This window comes from Microcebus murinus, chromosome X, assembly GCF_040939455.1.
Source record: "Microcebus murinus isolate Inina chromosome X, M.murinus_Inina_mat1.0, whole genome shotgun sequence".
In the NCBI taxonomy this organism is placed as follows: Eukaryota; Metazoa; Chordata; class Mammalia; order Primates; family Cheirogaleidae; genus Microcebus; species Microcebus murinus.
In genome coordinates, this window is record NC_134136.1 from 93,305,915 (window position 1) to 93,326,986 (window position 21,072).

The 21,072-nt window shown below is 43.3% G+C and overlaps 1 protein-coding gene across 1 annotated transcript in view; it reads left to right on the plus strand.

Moving 5' to 3' along the window:
- The first annotated feature begins 1,049 nt into the window (after positions 1 to 1,049).
- Positions 1,050 to 21,072, plus strand: part of BEND2 (BEN domain containing 2) — a 58,330-nt gene continuing 38,307 nt past the window's right edge. The window contains exons 1-6 of the mRNA XM_075999171.1: positions 1,050 to 1,095; positions 1,733 to 2,022; positions 6,551 to 6,658; positions 8,419 to 8,527; positions 8,581 to 8,709; positions 13,491 to 13,679. Coding sequence (XP_075855286.1) covers positions 1,050 to 1,095; positions 1,733 to 2,022; positions 6,551 to 6,658; positions 8,419 to 8,527; positions 8,581 to 8,709; positions 13,491 to 13,679 — 871 coding nt within the window. The remainder of the gene's footprint in view (positions 1,096 to 1,732; positions 2,023 to 6,550; positions 6,659 to 8,418; positions 8,528 to 8,580; positions 8,710 to 13,490; positions 13,680 to 21,072) is intronic.

Consider the following 21,072-nt stretch of genomic DNA (forward strand, 5'->3'; position numbering starts at 1 on the left):
TGCCTTCCTATGATCCGTACCACATGTGAACTGACCCCTGCCCTCCCACCTGCCCATCTTTTTCCATGTTCCTGTGATCCATGTCCACACATTATCTGGACCTCTCTAACTGTCCTTTATACTCTCACATGATCTGGCTCAGCTCATCACTTTCTATCCTTCTGTAATCCACAGCCACATGTGATCCAGACCTGCCCCTTTCCTCTCTTCCTTACTGTGAGCCACTGTCACATGTGATCCAGTTATGCTCATCTCTTTCTGTATTAGTGATCCACACACATGATTTCATCTAGCCCTGCCTATCTCTGTTTTTCTTCCTGAGATCCATACCCACATGTGATACCATCACTACCCATCTCTTTCTATATTACTGTGATTCATACCCACCCATATATTAGTAATTGCCCATAACCTACTCACTTAATATAATCCACACCTACCTATGATCTTGCCTTGCCCATAGCTTTCTGTCTAACAGTGATTAATACATGCATGTGGTCTGCTCTAAACCTATTCATCTCTTTCTTTCTTACATTGATCCATACTGACAAGGGATCTTGCTCTGTTCACATCTTTTGTATTACTGTCATCCACAGCAGCACATAACCTGGAACTGCCCCATCTCTTTCTTCTTTCTGAGATCCACACAAGCATGATCTGGCTCTGTGCATGTGTTTCTGTCTTCCTGAGATCGGTTCCCACACATGTACTAGCCACAGCCCTCTGTTTCTTTCTAACTATGATGCACATCCACATCTATTTTTTTTTTTTTTTAGTAGTAGAGACGGGGTCTCACTCTTGCTCAGGCTGGTCTCGAACTCCTGAGCTCAAACAATCCGCCCACCTCGGCCTCCCAGAATGCTAGGATTACAGGTGTGAGCCACTGCGCCCAGCCCTAGTAAGTCTTCATTAAACAAATAAATGAATTCCAGAGTGATTCCACAGCCAGGCAAGAGTGGTGACTTGCATTAAAATACATGGAGAGAATGAGGAAGAAAAAAACTGAGAGTAGCCAGGGAAGCTGGCACTGAGAAAGCCATCAGCTGGCAATGGGCAAACTGTCACCGGAGGTGGAAGGTGCTGGAAGACGAAAAGGTGGGACTCGGTGGGGCATTCAGGGAGGAAAAGAGATTTGAGAATTTGGGCAGCCAAATAAGAAAAAATGCAGCCCCAAGGGCTTTGCTTTCCTTTGGGGAGGGCTGGCCGCGCGCTGGTGCTCCTGGGGTCCCCGGCAGGCAGATGGAGGGCTCGGCTCCAGGCGCCAGGAGCCCCGTGTTCACGCAGACAGGAGGGAAGGGCGGCGGGTGGGATGAAAGTGTCTGAGGACAGCAGGCCTAGAGGGAGACTCAGAGGCAGGAGGCCTGGCTCGGAGGAATCCACGTGGGACGTCCTCAGGCTCAGTAAAGTGTTGGGGGCTTGAGGTGCTCCTGGCGCAGCAGTGGGGACAAGAGACCAACAGAGGCGGAGACCATCAGAGACAGCCATTGGCCCGGCAGGGCGCACGGCCCATCGTCCAGTCCAGGTGGCCTCTTTTTGCGGTGAGAGAAGTTGTGGAGTGGAAAGGATGGTCCAGAGGCTTCTCAAGGCGTCCTCAGAGGGCGCACAGTGACAGGGCAGCAGAGAGTGGGGGCACAGCCCTGGAAGTCACGGGGGTGAGAGTCCAGGACTGGGGTCCCCCTTGGGGAAGGGCAATAAGTGGGCTCCTGCCCCAGTGTGTGCACATGTTGCTAAGTCAACACAAAGCCAGAAATTCTAGTGGCAGTAGACATCCTCCCGTGTTCCTCTGCACCCCGGGGGATCCTCCAGTACCCCGCTGTGGAGGGCCCTGCTGATGGGTGTGTGGAGGTGATGTGCTGGGGCCACCTGTCCTCAGGGCCGGCTCCTGCTGGCTTTACCCTGACGACAAACGGCCCCTCCATAGAGTTTCCCTCGCCTCTCCTTTGGAGCGTCTCCTCGTCCAAGCGCAGGAGAGTCTTTGCAGGTGTGTTACAAAGAGGGTTGAATGGGAAAGACCCACCCAAGGTACCCCGGGGTTGGCCCCACTGCTCTGCCATCTTAGGTCTGTGTGGCTTTGGTCACATCGCTTAAGCAATCCGAGTCTGTTTTCTCCTTGGCACGAGGAGGATCGCCCCTGCCCCCCAGGTGACAGTTCAGGGATATCAAGAGGGGGAAGTGTCTTGTCGCAAAGGGTCTCAGATTGTCCCTGTCTTCCTGCATCCCCCCTCCCCTGGCCTCACTTCCTTTTCTATGTCCTGTCCACAGCTCGCCTCTGACTGCACCGGAGCCCCAGGAAAGCAGCTGGGTGGCCTTGACAGCAAAGAAGACTTTAAATTCCTTCCCAAATAAATTTGAGCAAGGTGTTGGAGATCAGGGCCTGGAACAGGAAGGACTCTGAGTCAACTTTGGGTGGGATTGCAGGAGCTGTGGGAAGCAATGAAAGGATTATAACTGGGGTGGTCACACACTCAGGTCTGCATTCTAGGCAGATCATTCTGGCAGCTGTTCAGGGAGGGGACAGGAGCTCTCACAAGTGGGAACTGACCAGCACCTGGGTGCACATCCCATCCATGTATTTTCCTTGGGGTCAAGTCCAGCGATTTCATCCTGCCTTTTTGGGCTGTTCTCAGTGGAGTTGGTGTCCCTCTGAGTGTAGCCCATGTTGTGAGCAAACGATTAAGCACAGCTAGCCCTCTCTTTGAAATGACAGAAGAAATTACTTTATCCCATCTCTACAAAACGAAAAAAAAAAAAAAAAAGGAAAAAAAGAACCACAATGGTTCATGCCTGTCTATAATCTCAGCACTTTGGGAGGCTGAGGTGGGAGGATGACTTGAGGCCAGGAGTTTGAGACCAACCCTGGCAACATAGAGAGACCTTGTCTCTACCAAAAAAAGTTTTAAAAAATTAGCTGAATGTGGTTGTGTGTACCTGTAGTCCTAGCTACTCTGGAAGGCTGAGGCAGAAGGATTGCTTGAGTCCAGGGGTTTGAGGTTACTTTAAGGTATGCTCGGGTTGCTGCACTCCAGCCTGGGCAACAGAGCAAAACTCTGTCTCTAAAATAAAATAAAATAAAAATAGGAAAAAGATATTACTTTAAAGCTTGCCTTAGGTCTGAGAAATTAGCTTTTTGCAGTGCTTAGTTGACCTTTTGACTGGAGCTTTTTAATGACTGCCTTGCCCATTTGCTTTCTCAGAATTGACATGTCAAGATTACGAATCCAGAAAGACAACCAGGAACCTTGACCGAGTGTGATCTGGGTCCGAGGCTGCAGACTCCCTGTTGAGGCCTCAGGAACCAAAAGTTCTGGGCCAGGCAGGAGGGCAGAGTGTGCTGCGGCTCACCTTCCTTGGGACGTGAAAGGGCAGGATGATGTGGACTGTCCCCCCACTCAAACGCTGGCGCCAGAGGAGGACACACGAGCAGTCAGAAAGTGATGCGTGATTTGCTTCACCACCAGGAAGGAGGCCAGTGAGATGTGGGTCCTGGAGTCGTCACCTGGTGGTGATCAGGTGGCCTGACAGTGTCAGAGGAGGTGACAGCCAAGGTTGTCCCTCGCTAGTAGGTCCCCTCCAGCTGGACGCTGCTGCCACCTCCTGCTACCCCCAAGGCATACCCGGGCTGCCCCAATCTCTGGACACCCCTCTCCCCCCAGGGGCCTCAGACTCAGTCTGGGAGACAGACTGGAATTTTGGGGCAAATTTTACTTCACCCAGGGCTACCTTTTTGTAGGTAATACAAAAATGGGGAGGTGTCAGCCTGTCACTCTGTCCCAGGTTCATTTCTGTCCCTGGCTCATTTCTGTCCCCTTCTCAGTGTCTATCTCAGCCTCATCCATCTCTCTCTCTCTCTCTCTCTCTCTCTCTTTCTCTCTCTCTTTCTCTCTCTCACACACACACACAGACACACATGCACACACACATACACACATGCACACACAGGCACACGCACCTCTGTCAATGAGCCTGTGGCATGCAGCTTTCACAGTCACTAGGACGCAGCCTCACTCTGCTCCACAGCTCTTCTGGGCCTTTCCCTGTCTTTACAAAGAAAACACAAGTTTGTCAGACATGCCTGGGTGCAGCCTGGTGGAGAACCAGGCATGTGGCAGAGTGACCAATGCCAGGCATGGGTAACTGGCCCTTGCCTGACCCCCCTGCTCCCCTTGGATTCAGGGCAGGGCCTGCCAGTCTTGGCCTGTGTCCCCACCACTTGTCCCTTCCAGCTTCTCTGGGGAGCAGGCGTCCCCCTCCTTTCCTCAGCCACATTCCAAGATCCCCAACAACCTTTCCCTCCCTGCTCTGTTCATCTTGTCCCCAGAGACGTTGAGGCTATCACCTCGGCTCCACGTACTGCAGTGTGTGGTGTCCCCCGCTTTCACTTTAGCCTGTGACGAAGTCATAGGCCGGGGAGCCTCTATCCCAGGCTTTGCTGCGACACCGTTTCCCATGAATGCAGGGTGAGGAGGCTTCTTCCTGAAAACTTGGACCCTCCAGGATTTTCGGTCGGGGCCCTTCCCACCGATGTCATAAGATGCTGACAGAACTGGCTTCCTTCAGAGGACCGAGGTCGCCAGCCAGGGGCCTGTGCCAGCACTGCTCTGTCGGGAAGTTCCCTGTGGCTGTTGAGGGGTGGGAGGGAGTACTGCAGGAGGCTCTGTCCCCCAGCATAGATGTTTTTATTTCTCCTTTCTCTGCTATCTTATCTTCTTCTGTATCTGGTTATATTTCACTTTGTGCTAGATATTCTATTTAAAAATGACTTGTAAAAAATAGAAAAATAAGAATTCTTTGTAGAAATAAGTTGACATTCTCTTTGCAAGAGTGATTTTTTGTTTGCTTTATGCCAGATGCTTGCCCGTGCTAAATCCCCAGGGGACATGAGGGTGATCTATGGATCATGTGGTTAACTGTTGGTTAATTTGGGGTCACTTTTACTCTGAAGATAAGTCATTTTGTGGCCCCAGTCCAAGGCAGGGGGTGGTTTACCAGCTCCCCTCCCTTGGTGGGTCTCAGCTTGTGACTTTTTTCCCTCAGTTCCACAAAGCCACCTTGTAGCTCAGCCTCTTTTGGCCTTTCCTGGGTCAGTAAATGTCCAAGAGCAAAAGCAATCCTCTGAGCTTTTAATAACTCTCCAGGTTTCTGGCCTTTCCCGCATTTTACCTGAATAATTGTTAACTTTATGATGTTCTTTAATGTTATAATATTATTAAAATATCTTATCCAGTTTTTTTAGGGGAATGGCAGCTCTGCATCTGACAGTCCACACTTATAGGCTGCAGGACTCCAGGTTGCCATGACTCGGTGTCAACAGAAATACCTGCTCTGTCTTTAGTCTCTGTGGTGCAGCTCGCACACGAGAACAGGTAGATAGCATTTCCAGCATCTCACCCCTCTTCTCCCCCTGCTGGGTGGCCTCCCTTGCCTGTAGTTCACTACTCTTCTTCCCCATTCAGGTTCATGTAGCTCAGGCATACCAAAAACCGGAAAGCTCGCCTTAGGCATGACAGCAAGGAAAATATTTCTTCACTTCTTTAATTCCATCTCCCTCTACGGAGAAGAGTGGTGAAGCACATGAATAGAGAGGAATGACCAGAAATGAAACTGAAGGAGAATGTTGAGCATCTGTTGGATATTCAATTACATTCCATGAGCAAAGCTGTGTACCTATCGAGTAGTAGGGGCTAGAAGAGAATCCCAAAACGTGGGTGCATCAGTCTGGGTCCAATATGAAGAGAAAAACCACACAGTAATTTGAACAGGGAAAGATTAATGTAAAGAAGTATTAAGTGTAACTGAAGATTAGAGGAATGAAGGATTAGCTAGTAAGAAATAAAGAAAACTCTCAAAAATATACAAATCACAGCTATAAAGAACAAGCACTACCCTTAGGGCTGAGACAGAGTGCCCAAGGCTCACTGAATGGCAGACAAGTCACTAGTGGACTTTGCTGTAAATCCAAGTTCTCTGTAACTTGCCAGAAACTTGCTGTAAATATGCCCTCTGCAAGTACTGGAAACCTTCCTGCTAGAATTTGACAGAAATCTCCCTCTAGAGTGCAGAGGAAAGCTTCACTTTATAGGAACCTGCCCAGCGAACACATGGGAACCAGGAGGTAAAACCCTTTCTTCCTACAATTTATTTCCAGTACCTCCTACTGAGGAAAGCTTCAATTGTGCCACTGGCAAAGGGAAAAGTATTTAAAGGGTTCCTATCCATTTTCAGAGCCAGCAAAATGGGTTGCAGTTTGAACCAGGAGGCCATACATCAATAAACAACACAGCATATCCGTTCTAGTCCTCAGTTTCTCTGTGCATCCTCCTACACACATTTACACACTTATACAACAGCAAAACAACTCTGTATTTGTACATAACAAGGTACACCTCTCTTTCTTACAAGCACAGAAATTCTCACCCTTCTCCCAAATGAGGAGATGCACAGTCCCAAGAGTCATTGTATAACTGACACTGTTGGGAAATAGAGTTAGGAGACATGGAAAGTTTCAGAAGTTTTCTAGGGTTTGCCTTTAAGGGATCTGTGGGTGTGTTAGTTCACAGACCAGAAGCTGCTTAGCAACAAGGGGGGCATTCCACTGATCAGCGGTGACTGCAAAGTGGTGCTGGATATCAAGGCCTACAAGCCAGTACCTAGAGCTTATGTAAGGCAGAGCTCAGCATGGGGCCCAAGGCTAAGAAACTGATTGAAAAATGCCAGCCCAGCAGACAACCTGCAGCTGCAACTATCATAAACCTCAAGACTATTTCTGTTTCACTCCTGACCACATGTTTTGGAATATAGAGAAATAGATGTGGGAGTGGAAAGTATAAAGAAGAAAATAAATAAAAAAGAAAAAAAGAAGAAAAAAGAAAAAAAAAGAGAAATAGATTAGATAAGTATGTAGGCTCAGTGTTCCTGTTTTATACATTTTTATTTTTAACTTGTATGCTCAGCTAGGTCTATTATTAACTTAGGGCTTAAAATGTTTATCTTGGAAAAATTTTGTACCTGTTTACTCTTGCAGATAGAATTAGGTAAGGGATCTCTTGAAACCTTTGGGGGGACTTAAAACCTAAAAGAATAATCTGTACAAATAATTCTATGACCAAGGACAACTACTTGCCAGACCAATAAATATTGATGTGGGACTTCACTCAGGGCCTCCTGGCTCATGGGAATGCTGGAGGACCCCTATCTTTCCCATCACATTAAACTGCCCTTTGTCTCTGTCTCTATTATTTCCAAATCTCTTGTGACAATCCTTCCTGGGACCAGTTTTTTTGGGAGAGTGGCTAACTCCTGGCATGACACAGCAAGGAAATGGCAGGGAAATCCCACGCACTAGGCTGGGTGCTTTATATTTTATAACATTTAATTCTTAGAATCTTGTGAGGGAGGTGGTGTTCAAATATAAATAAGACATGGTGCTACTCCCTAGAAACTTAGAAGGAGAGGGACATGTTGACAAGCATTTCTAATATCGGGCAAAGTAATTTAAGTGCTAAAAGGGAGGTGAACGTTACCTGCTGTGGAATCCTAGAGAAGTGACTGACTCACTCTTACCAGGGGCTACAGTGTCTTGGTGGAGGTATTATTAGAACAGATTTAGTACTGGAACAGGCTTAGAAGGATGTGAAGAATTTCCAGATGCAACTGAGCCAGAAGTAAAATCCCACAGTGGACATGAGCATGTGCTATGGGGGCTGATAGGAGTGTTCAAATCATAACTCTGCCACTAGCCTTGTGGTTTTTAGAAAATTAAACTTTTTACACTTCAGTCTTCTCATCTTTAAAATAGGACACTAGGCCGGGCGTGGTGGCTCACGCCTGTAATCCTAGCATTCTGGGACGCCGAGGCTGCAGGATCGCTTGAGCTCAGGAGTTCGAGACCAGCCTGAGCAAGAGCGAGACCCCTCCTCTTCTAAAAAATGGAAAAAATTATCCCCGTGTGGTGGTGCGCGCCTGTAATCCTAGCACTCTGGGAAGCTGAGGCAGGAGGATGGCTTGAGCCCAAGAGTTTGAGGTTGCTGTGAGCTAGGCTGATGCCCCGGCACTCTAGCCCCTCTAGCCCCGGCTACAGAGTGAGCTCGGTCTCACACACACACACACAAAATGGGACACTAGCACTGACTTCTTACGGTGTTGAGGACCAGCTAAGGTCAGACATGTTAAGTTGGCTACCGGTTCATATATATATATATAAACACACACATATGTATACATGTATAACATTTTCCCCTCACAAATATACTTAAACATAGGTAGAAAGTGCAAAGGGGAAAGGTGCCAAACTTGGTATAGCCCCGACCACCCCTCCCTCAGAATCTCGCGCGTGTCGCGCTCGCGCGCTGGGCACTACTGCGCAGTCGCAAAACCTCATTTAGGCAGTGAGTTTCACGCTCCTTCCGCTTGGGGTCTCAGTCTTCTGCAGACGCCTCGTGGCTACAGTCGCTGCGGGGCTGCAGCTCAGACGCTGAGCCTCAGGCGCTCGGAGCCAGGCACCGCCACCTCACAATGTCTGATGAACCGGGTAAGGGACCCTCCCCGCAGCTTCCCACTAGCTTCTGCCTCAGGCTCTGACAGAGTTCAGACGGTGCCCACTTAGACGGCCACATGGTAGACCACCAGATTGGCTGGTCATAGGCTGGGGCGTGTCCAGTAGTGGCCTCCGGCCACTGGCCACCGATTGGTCAGCAAGGTTGGCCCCGATTGGTCAGTGAACGCATGGGAACCCCGAGAATGGCCCGGGGTTCAGGGTGTAACAGGGATTCGAGATGTCCCTGAGGCTCAGGGTGATCTTGAGCTTCGTGAAGTCTCTGTGGCTTGCGGCATCCCAGAGGCTGGAGGCTTCTTAGGGGCTTGAGGAGACCCGAGGACTCGCAGAGTCTGAGAGACTTTCAGCGTCCCCGGGACTCGTGGCGACTCTGGGATTCCCATCGTCCCCCCGGGTTTGTGGTGTCTCCTGTGGCTTTTGGTGTCCCCAGGGCTGGAAGTGACTTTGGGGCTCGTACAGCTTTCCGGGGGCTCGAGGTTACCCTGTACCTCATAGCGTCCCCGGGGCTCGCGGCGACTCTGGGATTCCCATCGTCCCCCCGGGTTTGTGGTGTCTCCTGTGGCTTTTGGTGTTCCCAGGGCTGGAAGTGACTTTGGGGCTCGTACAGCTTTCCGGGGGGCTCGAGGTTACCCTGCACCTCATAGCGTCCCCGGGGCTTGTGGCGACTCTGGGATTCCCATCGTTCCGCCGGGTTTGTGGTGTCCCCTGTGGCTTTTGGTGTCCCCAGGGCTGGAAGTGACTTTGGGGCTCGTACAGCTTTCCGGGGGCTCGAGGTTATCCTGCACCTCATAGCGTCCCCGGGGCTTGTGGTGACTCTGGGATTCCCATCGTCCCCCTCCCCCCGGTTTGTGGTGTCCCCTGTGGCTTTTGGTGTCCCCTGGGCTGGAAATGACTTTGGGGCTCGTGCAGCTTTCCGGGGGCTCGAGGTTACCCTGCACCTCATCCCCGGGGCTCGTGGCGACTCTGGGATTCTTCCCATCGTCCCCCGGGTTTGTGGCTTCCCCTGTGGCTGTCGGTGTCTCAGGGGTTTGAGGTAACTTTGGGGCTGGCGTGGGCGCCCAGGGAGTCGAGGTCACCCTGCGCCTCGTGGCGTTCCAGGGGCTCATGGCGACTCTGGGATTCCCATCGTTCTCTGGGTTGGTGGCGTCCTCTGTGGCCAGGGGGCTTGAGGTGACTTTGGGGCTCCTGAGGCCTCTCAGGGTCGCAAGGTTACCGTGCGCCTCATGGCGTTCTGAGGCTTGCGGCAACCCTGGGCCTCACAGAGTCCCTGGGATTCGCGGCGTCCCAGGGGCTCGAAGTGACCCTAGGGCTCGTGGCGAGTGCGCGTCGAGAGGCTGGTCATGGTTTCTGGCCTGAGGGCCCGCGGTTCTTTCCAGAGCCTCGAGCGGCGGTAGAGCGGCGGTAAAACAGCCTGCAGTCTCCCATCCAGGAGGCGGAGCCATTCCTAGCCGTTTCTTCGCGCCCTCCAAAGGGCGGCGTGCGGACTCTGGCGCCCGCGCTTTCTCTTTGAACTTTTTTTTTTCTGGCCGGTGTGCAGCTGCTGAACACAGCCCTGTGCGGTTTGGCTTAAGGTTAGGGCTCTTCTGGGGGGAGGGGACTTGCTCCCCTTCTGGGGGGAGGTGAATCTGCACTTTGCAGCCTCAAATGTCAGCCGCGCTGCGGTGAGGTGGTTTGAGTGGCTCCCACGACTCTCCCGGGATGCCAGCGCGTGTGAGCTTTTGAGATTTGGCAGTTTATTAGGTACTTGGTGCTGACTTTCTGGGACGAATTAATACTTTTTCAGCCCTTCTCTTCTTGGTGGAGGTGGGTGGGAGGGTGAGGAAGGACCCAGACTCTCGGGCTTTTACAGAGGTTTGTTTAAAGAATGGACAAACTCGCGAGTTGATTCATATAAAATCTTGTGAGATTGAGATGTAGATTTTGAGGCTGTGATGGTAACAGGGTTTCATCAAAGCCAGACAGAGCAGCCTCGCTGTTTTATTGTAAATACATAAAGGAAGGGGGGGGGAAAGATATAGGGGTGTTGTGGAGAAGTCCCTGGGTATGGAGCCTGCTCTTTGCTTCAAGAGGGCAGATGCCGGACTCAGGAAATACTGCAAAATGTGGGGATCCCTGCAAAGCCGAGGGGCCTGTTTGTTCCCGCTCGAGAGCCCAGTCCTCCCGAAGTCTGGTCGTTTGGTAGAAAAGGCTCTGCTTTAGTCTGTGGGGAATCGCTTCCCTCCCCCCTCTACCCCGCTCGGACTGCTCTAAGGTTTTATAACGAGAAGCGGTTAACTGGTATAAGGTTTACAGACAGTAATTTTCCAGGCAACTTTTCTGCATAGTGTTTTATACAGCAGAATATGAGCTAGATACAGTTTTGAGCCTCCCTTCTCTGGCCCGCAGCAAGTGCTGGGCGATGGGATACAATTTTGGCCCGGTTATACACCATTTGGCAGACTTTGGCGTCTCTAAAATTTAATACGGACAATGGAAGGGCTGCCTTTGAGAGGCCTGCCAGAAGATTTAGAAAGTGATTGGTCACTTTAAACAAAATTGGAGCGGTCCAGCTGTTGTAATCTGCACTGTTTTGCTGTGTATTCCTTTAAGTGGTCCTGGGGTGAAATGCAGTTTTCTGGCGTCCTCATTATCTGATATATTGATGGCAGGTGAATGCCTTGCACCTTGGGAGCTTAATCGTGAAAAAACTAGCAAATGTTATAATTTCTTTCATTTTTTTTTTTTTTTTTGAGACAGTCTTGCGTTGTTGCCCAGGCTAGAGTGAGTGCCGTGGTGTCAGCCTAGCTCACAGTAACCTCAAACTCCTGGGCTCAAGCAATCTTATTGCTTCGGCCTCTCGAGTAGCTGGGACTAAAGGCATGCGCCACCATGCCCGGCTAATTTTTTCTATATATATTAGTTGGCCAATTAATTTCTTTCTATTTATAGTATAGGCGGGTCTCACTCTTGCTCAGGATGGTCTCGAACTCCTGACCTCTAACGATCCGCCCACTTCGGCCTCCCACAGTGCTAGGATTACAGGCGTGAGCCGCCGCGCCCGGCCTATAATGTCTTTTAAACTTTGATAAGGAAGGTTATGTGTATACATAAAAGAATTAATCAGAATTAAACACATTTACTGAGAGACCTTGGTGGACTTGTCAATAGCTTTACTAGCTTTAGTTTGTTGATATACAGAAGTTCATCTTAATAAATTTTTGATTACCTTTGTTATTTTTTTCTGATGAGATGGTCTAAAGTTTATTGTGGAGAATCAACAGAGAAGTCTAATGAAGATAATTTTGCTACTCAGAGATAGCCACCTAGATAACCATTGGTTATGTTACTTTTGGCTCTCAAAGTTAGGATTAGACTGTATTTTTCTGTTTTGAATCCTCCCCTCCCTTAACATTATTTCACAAGCATTTCTAATATCAGTAAATTTTCTTTGAGAACATGCTTCTTCTCATTGGCTATATAGCATTTCATTTAGGGAAATGCCATAATGTATTTAACCTTTTGTTTATCCCTTTTGCTTAGATAATTAGATAGTTTCTAATGTTTTATTTCTCTCCCTGTAAAGACTATTAAGTAGACTTTAGAGTGACTCTTCAAACCCAACCCCATGTTTTAAGAATGAGAAAACACAGGCAAAAGAGTTAATGTATTTGGCCCAAAGGTCATACCTCTGGATAACTTAAGAGCCTAAATTGGAACCTTCATCGTGTGATCCCTAATTTAGTGCCAATTTCATTTTACCATGTGCCCCTTACACTAGCTAATTACTTTATTCTTATGCTTTGGTCTATTTGAAATCAATGTAGTGAATCCAAGTTATGATGCAGTATGTGAGTAAATACCTCAAGCTTACACATTTTCTTTCTCAGGCAAACTTTAAGAAATAAGAAAGCCCATTTTGATATCAGACATTTTGCATGATGGATTGTTTTTAATATTCATTAAATTGGTTTATGGAGTTGATATTTCACACCTAGTTTATTTGTGGTTACCTATTTCACATTTTGTGAGCTTCAATTTGTTTCATAATAACATTTACTTTTGTTCTTTATTTCTGCCCTATCATTCATCATAAATATGAATATTAATTTTTAGAGAACAAGTTTAGAAATTCATGGTCACTACAAGTGTGGCCATGTAACACTAGTTGCATCATTTAAGTTAAAAGCATATCATTGAACATACTGTAGCATGGGCCAGGTGGCCACGTGTCTTACACGAGAAGAAATTTATTGTTCTTACAAAATTGGAAGTACTAGAAATAATGATCTTTGTGTGTGTATACAAACATATATATTTCTTTTTCTTTCTTTCTTTCTTTCTTTCTTTCTTTCTTTCTTTCTTTCTTTCTTTCTTTCTTTCTTTCTTTCTTTCTTTCTTTCTTTCTTTTTCTTTCTTTCTTTCTTTTTTTTCTTTTTTCTTTTTTTTTTTTTGAGACAGAGTCTAGCTTTGTTGCCCAGGCTAGAGTAAGTGCCGTGGTGTCAGCCTAGCTCACAGCAACCTCAAACTCCTGGGCTCAGGCAATCCTGCTGCCTCAGCCTCCCAAGTAGCTAGGACTACAGGCATGCGCCACCATGCCCAGCTCATTTTTTCTATATATCTTAGTTGGCCAATTAATTTCTTTCTATTTATAGTAGAGACGGGGTCTCGCTCTTGCTCAGGCTGGTCTCAAACTCCTGACCTTGAGCAGTCCGCCACCCGCCTTGGCCTCCCAGAGTGCTAGGATTACAGGCGTGAGCCACCCCACCTGGCCACATACATATATATTTCAAAGCTTCTTACTAAGCAATTGATTTGTTAGCTAACTTGTAATGATTACAGATAGCAAAATATTTAATATGATTTTTTCAGCTCAAATGCTTCTAAACAATCCATGGCTTTATAAGGTAGTTTCCCTCTAGAAATTTTATTTAATCTAAACTTTCTCTTTGCTTATTCTTAGATTTCATTATTGTAACTATTGAAGATGACAGTGATCACGGTATTAGCGATGATGATGACGATGTGACAGTTGAAGATTCTGACACAGACTTTACTCAGGACATATTTTACACTGATGATATGGCGAACATACAACCAGATTTTGAAGACAGCAGTGATGACTTTCAGGTTCCACCCCAAATGTCATATGGTAATTTTGTTAAATTTCCTCCTGGACAAAATTTTGCTCTCTGGTCTCCATTTCCAGTAAATTGCTTAAATATTCCTATAACCTTTACATTAATTAGTTATTACCAGAGTGCCAAGCTTTTTGTTAATGCTACAGTGTTTACTTATGCTTGCATTTTCCCTTCACTTAAGCTTTGCCACATCTCTTTTTCCCTTTTTGCTCTATGGGGGACAGTCTTAAAAGGCATCAGGGGGGAATATATTTTCTGTCCATGAAAAATTATTTATATCTGGCAACTATAACTATATGGTGGCAAAGCAAAAGTGAAAGCAAAAACTGAACTTATAGGAAAAGCAGCTTAGGTCAAGAGTCCATGGAGCAGATGGACATGATTATTTATGTAGAAGTCTTAAAAGAATCAAACAAAAATCTGGAACATAGTATGTGAATATAGCAAGGTTGCAGCATACAAGGTTTAATATATGAAAGTTAATCACTTTACAAACATATGAGCAAATAAAAAATTGGAATTTTGAAATTAAAAACACAATTCTACTTACATTAGTACCCAAGAGATTTCATGGAAAATGGAGTCTGTGAGTAGAACTGCTGTAGCTACTTGTCCTTCGAATGTTTGTTTCCCCACCACAGCATTGAAAGAAATGTGGACTATTCATATCCTCACTTGTACGGAGAGCATAGAGACATTAACCACTTGGGAAGATTTCTTCTGTAGCTATATGACAATTTGTTACCCTTTGCTTAGACAATTGAGTTTCCTACTCTTTCAAGCATTGAAATGTTACTGCTTAGGTTGTAGGTTAGCAAACCTTTTCTGTAAGGAGCCAGATAGTAAATATTTTAAGCTTTGCAAGAGATAAGGTCTCTCTGTCTTAAGTATTTAACTCTGCCATTGTAGCATGAAAGCAGCTGATATGTAAACAGATGGTTGTGGCTGTCTTTCAGTAAAACTTTATGGATACCAAAATTTGAATTTCCTATAATTTTCCCATTTTATGAAATTATTTTCTCCAATAATTTAGAAATATTAAAAAAAAAAACCAACATTCTTAGCTTGTGGGCTATATAAAAACAGGTGGCAGGATGGATTTGGTCCACAGTTGTGGTTTGCTGACCCTGATCTAACTGATGCCAAAAAGTCATTTGATACCACTTATCTTTTCTGGTTTTAAAACTATATGCAGGGCCAGTAGGCTACTTCCTTAGTATGTTACAGAACATCTGTCTGACTCCAATGGCCCACCTTAGTGGGAAAGAACTAGAGGAGAATTTTCAAATGTGGATACCAACCCATTATTCTTTCTTTCTTTCTTTCTTTCTTTCTTTCTTTCTTTCTTTCTTTCTTTCTTTCTTTCTTTCTTTCTTTCTTTCTTTCTTTCTTCCTTTCTTCCTTTCCTTCCTTTCCTTCCTTTCCTTCCTTTCCTTCCTTTCCTTCCTTTCCTTCCTTTCCTTCCTTTCCTTCCTTTCCTTTCTTTCTTTCTTTCTTTTTTTTTTTTGACAGAGTCTAGCTTTGTTGCCCAGGCTAGAGTGAGTGCCGTGGTGTCAGCCTAGCTCACAGCAACCTCAAACTCCTGGGCTCAAGCAATCCTGTTGCCTCAGCCTCCCGAGTAGCTGGGACTACAGGCTTGCACCCCCATGCCTGGCTAATTTTTTCTATATATATATTAGTTGGCCAATTAATTTCTTTCTATTTATAGTAGAGACGGGGTCTCACTCTTGCTCAGGCTGGTTTTGAACTCCTGACCTCGAGCAATCCGCCCGCCTCAGCCTCCCAGAGTGCTAGGATTACAGGCGTGCGCCACCGCGCCCTGCCACCAACCCATTATTTCTAATTCTAGGAATTTGTCTCATAGAATGACTTGCAGAAGTGCAAGACTGTTTAACACCATTCTTTGCAAAAGCAAAACTTTAGAAGTAGCTTGAATATCCATGAATCAGGGACTGGTTAAATAAATTATGGCTCATCTACATAACATAAAACTAAGGAATTTTTAAATTTACTGCAGTATATGTAAAGGCATTGGTTTGGAAAGACCAATGCATGTTTAGCAATAAAAGGAGGCTGCAGAGCAGTGCTTATAGTCTAATTTCTTTTATCTATCTAACTGGTGGAAAAAACAAGGTAGCCAAGTCATTATTTTTATTGTTAAAATATACATAACATAATATTTATCATTTTAACCATTTGTAAGTGTACAATTCAGTGGAATTAAATATATTCAGAATGTTGTATAATGATCACCATTATCTATACCCAAAACCTTTTCATGATCCCCAACATAAACTTTGTATCCATTAAACAAGAAGTCCCCTCCCCACCTCTGATAACCTTTATTCTACTTTCTTTCTTTGTGAATTTGCCTATTTCAGCTACCTGATGTAAGTGGATTCATACAATATTTGTTCTTTTGTGTCCGGCTTATTTCAATTAGCATATTGTTTTCAGGGTCCATCTGTGTTACAGCATATATCAGAATTTCATTCCTTTTTAAAGACTGAATAATATTTCATTGCATGTATATATGACATTTTGTTGATCAGTTCATCTGTTGATGGATATTGGGGTTGTTTCTACCTCTTGGCTACTGTGAATAATGCTGCTATGAACATTGGTGTACAAATATCTGTTCAAGTTCCTGTTTTCAGTTCTTTTGGACATATACTTAGAAATAGAATTCTGGATCATATGATAATTCCATTTAAGTTTTTTAAAGAACTGCCATACTGTTTTCCACAGCAGCTGCATCATTTTATATTCCATCAATTCACAAGGGTTCCAGTTTCTCCACATGTACATCAACACTTGTTATTTTCCTTTTTTTTTTTTTTTGCTATCCTAGTAGGTGTAAAGTGATATCTTATTATGGTTTTGATTTGCATTTCCCTAATGACTAATGATGTTCAGCATCTTTTCATGTGCTTATTGGCCATTTGCATATCTTCTTTGGAGAAATGTCTATTAAAGTTCTTTGCCCATTTTTGAATTAGATTATTTGTTGTTGCGTTTTAGGAGTTCTTTATATTCTGTATATTAATTCTTTATTGGGTAGATAATTTGCAGATATTTTCTGCCATTCTGTAGATTGTCTTTTTGCTTTTTTCCTTTTGCCCTCTGATGCATAGAAGTTCTTAATGTTGATGAAGTCCAGTTTAACTATTTTTCCTTTTGCTGCCTGTGCTTTTGGTGTCCTATTCATGAAATCATTGCCAAATCCAGTGTCATGAAGGTTTTCCTAGTGTATTCTTCTGAGAGTTTTATAGTTTTAGCCTTTTTATTTATTTAGGTCTTTGATCCATTTTGAGTTAATTTTTATATATGATATAAAGTATATAATTCTATGATATAAAGTATATATCATTCTTTTTTTTTCTTTAAACTGAGATGGCGTTTCACTCTTTTGCTCAGGCTGGAGTGCAGTGGTGTGATCATAACTCACTGCAGCCTCAAACTCCTGGGCTCAAGGGAGCCTCCTGCCTCAGCCTCCCAAGTGGCTGGGACTATGGGTGCATGTCACCATGCTTGACTAATTTTTTTTTAAGTTTTTTTGTAGAGACAGGGTCTTGCTATGTTTCCCAGGCTTGTCTTGAACCCCTGGCCTCAAGCAGTCCTCCTGCCTTGGCCTCCCAAAGTACTGGGATTATAGGTGTGAGCCCAATTTCATTCTTTTGCATGTGGATGTCTAGTTTTCCAGCATCATTTGTTGTAAAGAATATCCTTTCCCCATTGAATGGTCTTGGCACCCTCATTGAAAATCAATTAAGGGTTTATTTCTGGGTTCTCTATTCCATTGGTTTATATGTCTATTTTTATGCCAGTACCACACTATTTTGATTACTATAGCTTTGAAGTAAGTTTCAAAGTCAAGAAATATGAGTCATCCAACTTTATTATTTTTTTTTAAAGATTGTTTTGGCTATTCAGTGCCTCTTGCAATTCCATATAAAAATTTGAGGATTGGCTTTTCCATTTTCACCAAAAAGGTTGTTGAAATTTTGATAGGGATTGTGTTGAATCTGTGAATTGATTTGGGTAGTATTGACATTTTAACAGTGTTAAGTTTTCCTGTCCATGAATGTGCATTGTCTTTCCATTTATTTAGGTCTTCTTTAATTTCTTTCAGCAATGTTTTCTAGTTTGCAGTATATAATTCTTAAATCTCCTTGGTTAGATTTATTCCAGAGTATTTAATTCTTTTAGATGTTGTTGTAAATGAAATTGCTTTCTTAATTTCCCATTTGGATTTGCTGATATATAGAAACACAACTTATTTTTCTGTGTTGATCTCGTACCCTGCAACTTTGCCGAATTGGTGTATTAGCTCTAGTAGCTTTTTTGTGGATTCTTTGGAATTTCCTATACACAAGATCATATCATCTGTGAATAGAGATAATTTTGCCTCCTCCTTTCCAGGCCTTTTTTCTTGTTCTTGTCTAATAGTTCTGGCTAGAACTTTCAGTACAGTGTTGAATAGCAGTAGTGAAAGTAGGGATCCTTGTTTTGTTCCTGATCTTAGGGGGAAAGCCTTCAGTTTTTCACCATTGAATATGATGTTAGTTGTAGGTTTTTCATAAGTACCCTTTATCAGGTTTCATAATTTTCCCTCTATTCTATTTTTCTGAAAAATTTTATCATGCAATGTTGTTAGATTTTGTTGAATGCCTTTTCTGCATCAATTGAGATGATAATGTAATTTTTTCTTCATTCTGTTAATATGAGGTATTACATTGATTGATTTTCATATGTTGAATCATCCTGGCACTCCTGGGATAAATCCCACTTGGTCATGATGAATGATCTTTTTAATATGCTGTTGGATTAGATTTGCTAATACTTTGATGATTTTTGCCTCTATATTCGTTAAGGATATTGGTCTATAATTTTCTTTTCTTATGATGTCTTTACCTGGATTTGCTATCAGGGTAATATTCTGGCCTCATAGAATGAGTTAGAAGTGTTCCCACCTGTAATTTTTTGAAAGAGTTTGAGAAGGATTGGTGTTAATTCTTCTTTAAATGTTTGGTAGAATCCACCCATGAAGCCATCTATCCTGGGCTTTTCTTTGTTGGAAGGTTTATGATTACTGACTCAACCTCTTGTTACAGGTCTGTTGAGATTTTCTATTTCTTCTTGAGTCGGTTTAGCTAATTAATTTTATTAAATTATAAGAACAATAGTTTTCTCATATACTAGCATTAAACAATTAGAAAACATATAGGAAAAATATCCAATTAATTATGGCTATGAAATATATTTAAAAATTCTAAGGAGTAAACAAGTAAAAATAGCAGAACCTGTCTGAAAGGAATGTGAATACTTTACTGTGGGTCATAAAATAAGGCTTCGGTAAGTGGAGAAACACAGATTATTCTTGGATGTGAAACAACACTCTAGCTTGCAAAAAATCTTTAAAAAATTGTTTAAGGGACAGGTGGTGATTTACCATATTAAACACTAAAAACATTTTAAAGGTACAATTATTAAAATATTATGGTACTAGATGTGAAATAGGGAGCTAGATTTAATGTAATAGAAGCTCATAAGTAGAACAAAGAATTTAGAATTAACATACTATATAGTATATTAATATGGAAAATATTGAGAATAAACTGTGCTAGGAGAAATGCTTGACTATTGGGGGAAAAGTTCATTAGATTTCATCTCATATCACACACTTAAATAATTTCAAGATGGATTAAATAGTTGACTATTTAATACATGAAAGTATGGAAAAACTAGAAGAAAATATAGCTGAGTGTTCTTTCTAATAGTGAAATATTGAGTGTAAAAGCAGTTGAAGAAATCACAAAAATATTAATGAATTTGATGAAATAAAAACTTCCCATCTCCATGTCAACAACATCAGACTTCAAAATCACACCACCCCCTGAGAAATGTATTTGCTGCAATTATACATTTTCAAGGGTTATTATCCTGAAGATAGCAAAACCTCATGCAAATCAGACAGGAAACATTGAAACCCCAATTGGGTAATGAGCAGGGGCCATGACAAATAATAATTCAGAGAACAAGAAATATTAGTGTATAAACAACATCTGAAAATATTCAGCTACTAAAAATAACGAGAGAAGTGAAAATTAAAATGGGATATAAGCTTTAAACTTTCATTTGTCAAATTAGTAATTTGTAAAAGATAATTCGCTTTAGCAATAATGGAGAAAAACCATTGCACTGCAGTTCTCCTGAAATGTAAATTAGTATAAACTTTTTGGACATTTTGGCAGCACTTCACTTATCTGGAGTCCCCCAAATGTGCATAGTCTTTGATACAATAATTTTTCTAAATCCTCATTATAAGGAACTATTCAAAAATGTGCAGAAATACTTGCATTTTAATGTATACAAATCATTATATCAAAATAGTGCAAATTCAAAGCCATATAAATGACCCACAATAGAAAAGAAATAACATAACCTATGGACATCCATAAAGATGGTGGGTATTTAAAATATTTTTAAAATTATATTTATTATTATTTTTTTGAGACAGAGTCTCACTCTGTCACCCAGGCTGAAGTGCAGTGGTGCAATCATAGCTCAATGCAGCCTTGAATTCCTGGGCTCAAGGGATACTCCTGCCTCAACCTCCCAAGTAGCTGGGACTACAGGTGCATGCAACCACACCCAGCTAATTTTTTTCAATTTTGTAGAGACAGGGTCTCGCCATGCTGCCCAGGCTGGCCTCAAACTCCTGGCCTCAAACAATCCTCCTGTGCTCGCCTCCCAAAGTGTTGAGATTACAGGCACGAGCCACTGTGCCTGGCCATAAAATATTTTAAAAATCATAATTGACATAAAATTGCTCAGAATATGTGTACAGTATGATTCAAACGATATAAAATATATATGGAGTAAGAAAAAGAGAAGGAAATATATCTAAATGTTATGATATTTATTGCTGATTGATTACCTTTTCTATTTATTTAAGGAGCTAAAAATCCTTTAGGTGGACTTTTTCTTTTTTTGGCATCCTGGGTGGGTTCACAATAGGTGAACTTTTTACAGCAGTCTGTTATTAATACATACAAAATACATACAAAAATATGCACACATCTTAAATATACAGCTTTAATAATTTCAAATTAATGCATGCACCCAGACCAAGAAATAGAAGGTTAAGAACTCCCCAGAATCCATCCCTGCTTTTAGTCACTATTCCCTTTGCAAGGTAACCACTATCCTGACTTCTCCCACCTTAGGTTACTTTTGCCTATTTTTGAGTTTTATATCAATTGAATCATATACTATACTCTCTTGTGTTTGGCTTTCTGTTTTGTTTTTTTTTCTGTTTGTTTGTTTGTTTGTTTTTTTGAGACAGGGTCTTGCTATGTTGCCCAGGCTGGAGTGCAGTGGCTGTTCACAGGGGCCATCATA